Here is a 10,977-nt window from a genome sequence, read left to right on the forward strand (position 1 = left end):
GCACTTTTGTGCATACATTTCCGCCATTTCTTTCTTTATTAAGTTTATTGAGAAAACATATTTTTGTATGTATCATATAGTATATATATTTTATGTAAGGATTTCTTATACGTATAGGTGCAGCTCTTACGTCTCACTCTTTTATAGCTTGTAAACCATTAGAGAGGTTTTTTATTGGATCAGGCACCTTACATAAATCTGTTCAGCAAACTATTTGTAAACACATTGTTTTGTATGAATCCAGTTTTACTGCTTTTATTTATGAATGTTCTCTCTTGCTCTAAAAATGTGTCTTGTTTATCAATGGGCTGCAGCATTTAAGTGATACAATGTCAATGCATGCTGGTTAAGCTGAAAACCATTCGTATTTCTTAGCTCAACAAATATTTAAGTGGTAGATTTGAAGTTTTTCAAACATGTCATATTTGATGCATGCTGACAGTACACAACATTATAACATTTATACATTCATAATGAAAACTGTGTTGGACGCATATTCTTGCTGGAATTTATGTTTTAAATGAAGCTGTATTGTATTGCTGCAACATATTTGCTATTAGACTATTTCATTTATCAAGAAAACTATATATTCAACATTCCCTAAAATACTAACGTTGAATAGAAAAAGCTAAATTATATTCAAATGCAACATTGATGTTTTCTTATGTCGTAGTATATTTGTAGCTATAAAGTTTAATGAAGCTACCTTTGCCATGGCCTTACTGCCACTTTCCTATTTGTTCGTTTACATTCAAATGTATTGTTGATTGGAAAAAAACATGTTTTATTTTATACTATATTAATACATTTTGAAAGATATTTGCATTTAGGTCTATGTGATATTACTTTATCGAAGTATATTCTTTTGTCTTACAGTAATGTCAAATAAAGCTTTTTATATTGCATGAGATGTATCGCCCAAAGATGAAAAAATGTGTTCCAAAATGACAAATCGCATTCCTTTTTCTTGGAAATATTTAAGGAACATATTTACTTTTGAGGTTAAGCCCTCTGCTCTGTCAAAAACCTATACACAATAACATTTTTAATTTATTTTTATTGAAGGTCTTTGCTCATTTCAAGATTTATATTGTTATGACTAAGATCACAAGCAGCATTAGTCTAATAGTGCCAACATATTTGTTATCATGCGAGTTGGATTTAATTAGTAATGACCAGTCTGAGATTCTTTGGCTAGTTTAAATGCATAGCAGACTCACCTCTGCACAAGGGGGTGTGTGTGTGCGCATTGTACACCCACACAGGTGTTTTCACTCATGGCTAATTAGACGTGTTCTCAGTCCAGTGTGTGTTCAAAGACCTTGAAGAGATTTGTGGTTGTGACCCAAACGCCCTGGCTTACTTTAACTAACTCAACCACCACGTGGGGTCGCTGTTGTCAATATTAAGCCTTTTTATTATTTATTTTGTATTATTTGTGTAGCCAAGGGTTTACAATAATAATAAAGCAACAATACGATACTCGTAGTTTGTAGTGATGTGTCGGTCGCGAACGAAACGGCTCTGAGAGCCGGCTCTTTGACGCGAACGACGGGCGCCGGCTCCTGACCTCCTCTTCTCTCTCTCTCTCTCTCTCTCTCTCTCAAGCCGCATTTAATTGGTCAACATGTGTGGCGTCGTCTCTGTGCATGCGCTGAGCAGAGGGGGGAGGGGCGGGAGTTACACAGCACAGCACAGCACACGAACAGGAGGGAGGGACCCACGCTTTACTCATGTGATGCACGGAGACTGTGCATTGTTGCAACTTCAGTCCCCTCAGAGAGAAGCTTCCCCAAAACAGGGCAGATAATTGCGGAGAGAAGAAACAGGATCAGCCCCTCAAAGCTGAGGCACTTGGTCTTTCTCAATGTAAACCTTCAATGAAGGACAACTCAGGATGCTGATTTTTTTTCTTTTTGTTTTACACATTTTTGTTTTTATTTTGTTGTGTGATTCTGTAAGCTTCTGTATGTTGTTTCACTTTAAATGTGTTAAGTATTAAAAAGCTAAACGTTTAAAATAGTTAAAAGTTACTTAAGTTAATTTGTAAATAGTTAAACGTTTGTTTTTACACTTTCTAATTTTTTTGTATCACTCTTTAGAGTGTATAAATAAAAGTGTATTTATATAATACACATTTGATATAGTGCATGTTTTTTTTACATTAGTAATTCATATTGCGCATCATTTTACATTATTGTTGGTAATAAATTAATTTAAGCACCAAAAAATCTAAAGAGCCATTTGGGAGCCGAAAGAGCCGGCTCTTTTTAGTGAGCCGAGCCAAAAGAGCCGGTTCTCTAAAAAGAGCCAGAATTCCCATCACTAGTAGTTTGCACAAGACGGCCACCGCTTTAATTCTTGTCACACACACCACTAGACCATTTCCTTCCATCTTCTTTTTCCGTTTGTCCCTTCACAATAAAAGCCCCAGAAACATACACCAGAACACTGCTTCCTAGAGATCTGTTTAAATACTCACAATAATAGCTTACATGTAGTATCATTATTTTTGATATATTCATATAATAATCAGTAATATATTTAAATATATAATAATCAGTAATATATTTAAAAATATAATAATCAATAATAATAATATATGTAAACAAAAATCACTAGGTACATAGATGCATATTTATATACATTCAAAAGTGATGAACGAATACAATCGTTCTTTTTCCGCCTTTTGGCCTTGTGACCGGTGACGTAAATCTTCTGCGACACCAGTTTCTGCGTTTCTGTGAGCCGAGTCGCACGAAAACATTGGAGGCGCGGATAAAAAACACTGCGCGTGACAGAAACCAACACGCTGCAGAAATGCCTGTGTGCAATTTCTTTGTTCAGGGCCGTTGTCGCTACGGGGACACATGTTGGAATGACCATCCGGCGGGAGGAGGCAGCGGTAGAGGAGGAGGTGGTGGAGGATACAACAACAACAACACCAGCTACAACTCCGCTCCTCAGCAGCAGCAGTCCAGAGGAGGTGGAGGTAAAGTAAAGCTACACGTAAACTGTATTTATGTGACGTTAACTGGTCTCTTTTTATGTCAAATCTTGCTGCGTTGGCTAGCTAGCAGTTTACGAAACAGGCAGACTTAACTTCCGCTTCTCATGTGTTGACATTGCTACAGGACATAGAAGGTCGTTCACTAAAGTTTCGAAGTCATTATGGGCAACTAAGCTGTAATATTTCCAGCAAGTGGAGTCAAGCATTTAGGTTCTTAATCTCGACTACTTTACATCAATAAGATCAGGCTAAATATTAGACCCTCTCAGTATAGTACAGCTGAGCAGCGCCACAAACTAGCGAAATTACCAGAGACGTCCATCATCATCTGTTTATTAAAAACTGTTTGAACGAAAACATGACAACGTTCACGAAGGAAAGGTTTACTGCAGGGCATTTGTTCTAGATGCCATTCAAGTGTGTCTCCTTAGTGACGGCAATTAGCCGTCTGTCTGGTGTTGTATTTCATGTTGTCTGCATTGGTGACTTTGCATGTGTGTATAACAAGTGGGACATTCAAAGCAGTGCTCTTACCAAATCTAAGCAATAAAGGGGGTACAGTGAAACAATAGTGTAATTACAAAATAGAAGAAAATAATGTTTGCTGTTAAATGTATTTATATAAGCTAAAATCACACATTTGTTAAAGGGCTTCACAATGCCTGTCAGTTCTGGAAGAAGTACAGTTATTGAGCTGAAATAAGGGCAACACAGTGGAGGGACGTGTCTCTTTCGGGACAGACAGCCATGCTATAGGTGTCATACAGAGTAGACAGACGTGCCAGTAGTTCAATTACAATAGAATAGTTGTCATGGTTTAACATAAAGCTGTTTTTTTTCCTCATTATTGACAGTTTTTTGTGTGCATCTTGGTTTCAGGGTTTGGAAACAGAGTTTGGGTGAATCCTTCTCAGCAAAAAGGAAACTATATCCAGCCATCATCTTTCTCTTCTCATGGAACTGAGGAATGGGGTCAAGGAGGAAGTGGAGGAGCTGACTGGGGTCGAGCTGGAGCTGGAGGAGGAGGAGGGAATGACTGGGGCAGAGGAGGAGGAAGAGGAGGAGGAGGGACTGACTGGGGCAAAGGAGGTGGAGGAGGAGGTGGCGGGAACGACTGGGGCCGAGGAGGAGGAGTTGCCGCCGCCGCCACCGAGACTGACTGGGGCCGAGGAGGAGGTGCAGGGAGAAGAGATAATGCAAGCTTCCCTGCTCAAAACAGATTTTCAACGCTTGGTACTCCCAGTTCCTTTGAAAGGGGACAGCAGGTGCCAGTCGGTGAGGAAGATGATGACAAAAAACTGTGAGTCTGTTTTTTTTTATTTTTATTTTTTAGTTGTGTAGCATACAAAAAATAATTTCATCATAAGAAATTCATTCATGTGATCTGTCTCACGCTCACGCAGGGAGACCATCCAAATGGACATGGATATTTGGGAGAGTTCGGGGCAGTGGGGCTTTTCGTGTTATTCCGGCTCCAAGGCACCTTTATCTGGTCTGTATCAAATACACATTTGATTCCATGGTTTGGGTTGTTATAGGTAGACACTAGACCTGATTATGTTTGATATTTCTTGTCTGCAGGTTTCACTGACCTCTCCCCAGAAGAGCTCAGGCTGGAGTATCTCTCCAGAACAGCTTTAGGAGATGTGCAGAGCTATGTGAGTGTATTGATCTCACTCCTAATATTGGTCTAAAGAGGAGACCGTCTCCTATGTATTTCTGGAGAGACTTGACTCCTCTGTATGGATACATGTATATTTTTCAGTGGAGATGATAGGTGACATCTTAATGTTCAATATTGTGGGTTGTTTCTTTGTTATTGTGTAAAAGCTGAATGTATGAAACTCCTGTTTCCTTTGTTCAGGTTAATGCTGTCAATCAGTTGCTCAACCAGTGGAGAAGCAGAGTCCAGGAACTGAAGGTCATGAATCCAGCCACCCGCACAGCTTTGGTGAGACACAGACACACACACACACAGTTACTGTAACAATACTCCCATCCATTAGTGTGAAAGACAACAAGTCAGTAAACATGTTTTTATATTTCCTTTTTTTGCAGCTCGCAGAGTTAAACAACCCAGCACCTCAGGCATCCTCGAGTGACTTTGGTTCAGCTGCTGTATTTGGATCTGCTACACCCAGCATGGAAAGCAAAGGTGAAGATTAAGTATTGCTTTATTGTAACAGGAGAAGGGAAACCTTTTATTTTACAAAGTATCAAAAGAGGCACCTGCTCCTTGCCAATAAATAGTCAGTTATTTTATACACGTCTTTTGTGTGGATTAAAGAAAAAACTAAATTCCATCATCCAAACCGCATGTCTTATTTAGTGCTGGAGCTGATCCCAGCTGACATTGGGTGAAGGCAGGTTTCACCCTGCACAGGTCACCAGTTTATCGCAGGGCACATATAGAGACAGACAACCATTCATGCTCACATTCACATCTACGGGCAATTTTTGAGTCTCCAATTAACCTCAGCTGCATGTCTTTGGTGTCTGGGAGGAAGCCGGAGAACCCAGAGGGAACCCACATTGCCACAGAGAAAACATGCAAACTCCACACAGGACTGCCCAGGATTGGGGATTGAACCCGGGCCCCTCTTGCTGTGAGCCAAACCGTGCAGCCCCCCAAAAAATGATATATATATATATATATATATATATATATATATATATATATCTATAGCGCTATATATATATATATATATATATATATATATATATCATTTTTTGGGGGGCTACTATATTTTAACTAGACGGCTGCTGACTGTAGAGTCATATTCAATGGACAGATATGAGTTGCTTCATCTAACTTTATGCAAGAAAAAAAACTATTGCTTCAATTAAAGTATCTCTCATGAATGCAGGCTTGAGCAGATGATCTTACTACATGTCCTATCTGAATATAATGATCTGTTACTCAAATTCATACGCGCCATTGCGCATGTGTTAATTCTAACTCTTTCTGAGCATCCAGGCTTTGGGGCTCCAGCACCGGCCACAGCCAACACTTTCAGCTTTGCTGCTCCAAGCGGTGGGTTTGGTTCCTCGGCGGCACCGCCCTCCTCCGGAGGTTTCGGCAGTGCCTTGGCATCTCCGACACAACCACCCTCCGGGTTTGGTTCCACCACTGCGCCCTCCTCAGCTCCTAATGCATCGTCTTTCTCCTTTGCTGTTCCGTCCACCAACAAGCCAGCAGCCACTTCAGGATTTGGCTCTGCTTCTGGGTTCAGTTTCACCTCGACACAAAACGCCAGAGGAGCAGGATTTGGGAGCGGTTTTGGGGCTGAAGCACCTGCCTCAGCAGGAAGCGGCAGTATTTTTGAACAGACCAGTGGAGGGTTTGGGAAGACCGCTGCTCCACCTGCAGCAGGAGTGGTGTCTGCCGGCGGGGCATCGAACAGTCTGTTTTCAGATCAGAGCAACATGACTCCAGAGGAACTGAATCAGTTCAAGGCTAAGAGGTTCACTCTCGGCCAGATTCCTTTAAAGCCTCCCCCAGCTGACATGCTGGTGGTTTGATGCTGTTGGAAGGATTCACAGGATTTTTTAAATATATTGAAATGATACAAAGTAAAACATTTTTTCTGCATAGTGCTTCTGATTAAATTAAAGTCATTATTAAATGTTTAAAGATCTGGCTAATGTTTATTATACAAATACTTCAAATCAATTCTAGCAGGGAAAACATGCTAAATGTAGGATGTTTGTGTTTATGCAAAGTGAGCTTCAGGTACAGCTGTACAATACATAGTACATATTTTTAGATGTCGTTTGTCACATAAACTTCTATTTTCGAATGATTGACTTTCGGGATTGTTCTGAATCTGAATTTTCCTTATTTGTTAAGAGGCTGATAGTTAACAGATCAGTTGATGAGCGACGTTTCTGAAGGTTTGTTTGCATGATAATGTGATCTAACAACTATAATACAATAAAAACATGCCTTGAATTTGGTTGGAAACTTGTATCTGCACAAAATGCCTGCCACAATGAGGTCTATAATGTCCTCTAAACTAGAAATGTATTTCACTGAATGCTTCATGGTAGAATAATAGAATCTCCTCCAATAAACTGACTGCATTCATAAAGGTTGTCATTGCACAATTACACCAGGAGAGGGTGTCAGAATACAAGCACTTTTTTAATGTTTTTGTGAAGCACAGACACTAGCTGTGTAACTTAGAAGATGTAGTTTGTCGCTTCAGACTGATCATTCTCCTTTTGTGTGTGTTTTTACTCTCACTGTAACGTGATGCTCCTGTAACAACTGCACAGCAGCTTGCAGGCCTTCATCCGCCAGAGAGAGGAAAGTGTGATAGTGCATGGATGACAGTGAGTGAGTAAGCTATTCAATACGTATTCATTAGGTGTTGAACACCCGGTGGGACCACTAGTAGAGGAATACAGCGACCAAGAGGCAGCAATAAGCTGTTCTGCTGCTATAGGGGCTACAGCTCTGCTGACCGGACCATATTTTCAGCTGACAGGGAGTTTATGAAATTCGGCAAGAGGTGAAACTGAGCTGGCGCTGCTTCCTGTATGTGTTTTAGTGGGAGTCTGTGCATGCAATCATCCCAAGTCAATACCTCATAGCTAGGTCAAAGGCATTGTGCATATACCTTATACAATGTTATGCATGTAAAAGGCAACACAGCATTCATTAACTAGTGTTCAACATTGTAATTTTCTCTCCTGTTTCTCAGTCTGTCAGCAGTAACTTCCCACCCACCCCCTACTGGAAGATAATGCATAAATAATTCAACAGATTAATGAACGACTGAAAAAGAGACCTCATGAAAAGGCACTCACATGCTTGTTTCCGTGAAACTTGTTTAAATCTGCTGACAACAATTAAACGGAGAAATATATGAGTGAATCCTTTATTTCCCCAACAGCAAATTAAAGTAGATTTAATCACTAACTGCTGCGGCATCAAATCGCCAGCCTGCCTGTGTTTATGTACTCTAATGTATGCATGAGCTGCACAGAGGTGGATCAGCGCAATATTAAAGATGAGGGATGAGTGCATGGAATGCCGACACATACACACTAGACACAGACTGTTTGTATCACTCTGGAGTACATTAAGACCTGTATATGGTTATGCTGCAACTTAGGAAACAATTACATTTCACTCATTTGACAGGTTGCGCTCACAAAAGCGAGGGGTTATGATTTATGAATGCAGTCATTTCCTGAGGGAGCCTGGATTTTCAGAGCTGACATTTGAGTCGAAATTAACAGACACACACACACACACACACACACGCACACACACACACACACACACACACACACACACACACACACACACACACACACACACACACACACACACACACACACATCTACACACCTGCCATGTACTGTACACACGGTCCTCCTTTAATCCCCATCCTGCCCTACCCTCCCGTGAAGACATAGCTTAGCAAAGACCCGGTCACATGACTACGATGTGTACTGTAATTCAATTGATCGTGACCTGACTCCAGCAGCATGGAACAGACATACAGTACACTGTATATGGTGCTCCTAATATATTTTTCCAAAGGGATGGCAGAGGTTGTCTGTATTTTTTATTTGCCGTATGCATGTCAGAGCTCTAAAACGATCAATTATTTGAATTATGTCTTCTGCTTGCAGAAATTGAAATTCCTCCTCCCTCGCCGCCTGCTACACATCAGCCTTTTTATGATAGTACCTAAATGGACAGTGCGTTCGTTGCCGCCGTGGTCACTACATTTGCTGATTACAGCGACAGACGCTTGTACCGCCGTTTGAAACCCCTCTCCATACAGAATGCCAATGAGCTGATTGGGATTCAATGCTGGTAATAATGTTTGATGGGGGCTGATTCCGGTCAACCCTCCTTGCTGCTGCAGCAGAGAACAAGAATTGATTGTGTTGTGCCATAGGAGTTCACCTATGGGAAACGGCATTGATCCGAGGCTTGTGATTTAGGCCTCTTTGAGTGTCTTGCCGTATGGGTGACTGAGTGACACATATTTCATGTGCATAGCTCTGGTAGCTCATCGTGCTGCAGATGTTTATGGATTCATATTAGGATCAGTGCCTCACGTCGGTTCTTCTAACACATTGACATTAATAACACACTGTAGTGAGTAAAGTACAGAGCATATAGCCTATTGTATCCGAGACAAGAGTGAGCAAGGCCTGGATCGTTTGAGCTGTAGTAGCACTAATTGACTTTTCTCAAAGGTTTCATAACTGTGGTGATACAGTGCAGATGGAGCACAAATAGTGTTGACTTTGACTTTTCTCAAGCAAGTTTCAAGTCTACAAGTTGAGTTTTATATAAAACTCAGAAATGGAGAAAAAAACACATTTTTTAAATTTATTTTGCACAATTCAAACATTAAAATAAAGCATATCCTATCCAACACAAATACAGCCCAAGTTTGCTTTGCAGCTATCTCGGTTAGAACAGACACAACTTTCACTCCTGAAGCGGAATGAAACTACAGGACAGGTCGACAATTCTTAACCCAAACCCAATCTGTGAAATCATCCAGTGTATCAGATTATCAATCTTTCAAACTGGTGAATGCTATGCCAGCAGGAATTGATTATTTGACACAGACTAAAATAAGATTTAAAAAAAAAAAAAAATGTAGGCCTGTTAATAAACAAATATTAAGACAAAATATTACATCACATCTTATATCCATTATGCTAACCTGAAATATGTTTCCTGCCCATTTGGGGGCAGCGTACACAACATTGACGAACACAACATTGACATTTGATAATCTTTTAAATTGATTTGGCGAACTTGTTTGCAAACGGGCGGTGTTAACACTTCCAGCAGCTACGAAGGAACATGTCTGTATCTGGTCACCTGTCCAAAAAGAAGAAAAAAAAAAATCAGTGACACTGAGGGCCGTACACTCACAATAATCATATTAAATCCACAGTATATTATATTTTAAGATTTTTCTCTCCACTGGACAGGGGCAGGTGAGCTGTTTTCTGTCTGCGTCCAGTCTTTATGCTCAACGAAGCTAACTAGCTGTAGCTTCATCTGTTTCGCTGATGTTAGTTGATAGATGTCAGTGGTATCGATCTCATAAACTAACTCAGCAAAAAGGTGAATAAAGCGTATAGACAAAATGTCAAACAATGTCTTGAACACCACATTTAGGCTTGAATACACTGCCTTTCAATGTTTAGGCTACACCATATTAACATTTTAACTTGTTTAACCAATCTATGACCAGGTTAATGAGGCCAAGGCCCCTCATGGCGCCTCTGCTAAGGTTTGGCTTAGTAGAGTGCTCTGTGGAGTTAACCTCAGATGAAGCTGTTTTCACCAGGCTTTTAACACATGTATCCATGTGCAATTAATTAACTTGCTGATGTGAACAATCAACACATAGTCGACCTGTATCTTGATGCCTCCATCTCTGTAACTTGACATGAAAGCTACACTATTTATCCACGCTTCTCTCTCAAGGCCACACATTGTCGCTGTTTGCCATGCCGCTGAAATCAACCAGGCCTAATCTCATCTCCCCCCACCCTCCTCTCCTCCTCTCCCTCCTCCTCTCCTCCTCCCCCCTCTTCTCTCCACAGCAGCGCGTCTCTCACCGCGCCTTGGATGCCGTGTGACCAGCAGCACAAAGCGGAGGAACCGTCCATCACAGCACAGTTACAAACCCAAACGATGACCTTCTTACAGATACGACAGAAGCAAACAGTTATTTGACCACTCCCGACCCCGCACCTTGGCTTCGCCGCTCCTTGTTGTAAGCGGTAAGTGCTCCGATTCCCTTTTTTTAATTGCAGGGATGTCAGTGCGCAATTTCCTCACCGGTCAGCGACAGCGCCAATGGATTGGCATTCTTAATATTTATAGTACACCAATTAATAGCCGATGATCAGTGACACGAGGTGCGTGGGTCAAAGTGTGCGCAGTAATGTGAATTTGGGTTTATTGATGAATA

At 40.9% G+C, this 10,977-nt stretch overlaps 1 protein-coding gene across 1 annotated transcript; it reads left to right on the plus strand.

Moving 5' to 3' along the window:
- Window positions 1-2,820: 2,820 nt before the first annotated feature.
- nup42 (nucleoporin 42) lies at window positions 2,821-7,069 on the plus strand (the record flags this gene model as incomplete). Its single annotated transcript, XM_079231732.1, has 7 exons — window positions 2,821-2,992; window positions 3,890-4,310; window positions 4,414-4,502; window positions 4,592-4,668; window positions 4,875-4,961; window positions 5,069-5,165; window positions 5,988-7,069. 7 exons carry the CDS (start codon window positions 2,821-2,823, stop codon window positions 6,530-6,532), a joined length of 1,488 nt encoding a protein of 495 aa, XP_079087858.1. The 3' UTR covers window positions 6,533-7,069.
- Between the last annotated feature and the right edge of the window lie 3,908 nt (window positions 7,070-10,977).

Source organism: Taurulus bubalis (assembly GCF_910589615.1).
Source record: "Taurulus bubalis genome assembly, chromosome: 16".
Lineage (NCBI taxonomy): Eukaryota > Metazoa > Chordata > Actinopteri > Perciformes > Cottidae > Taurulus > Taurulus bubalis.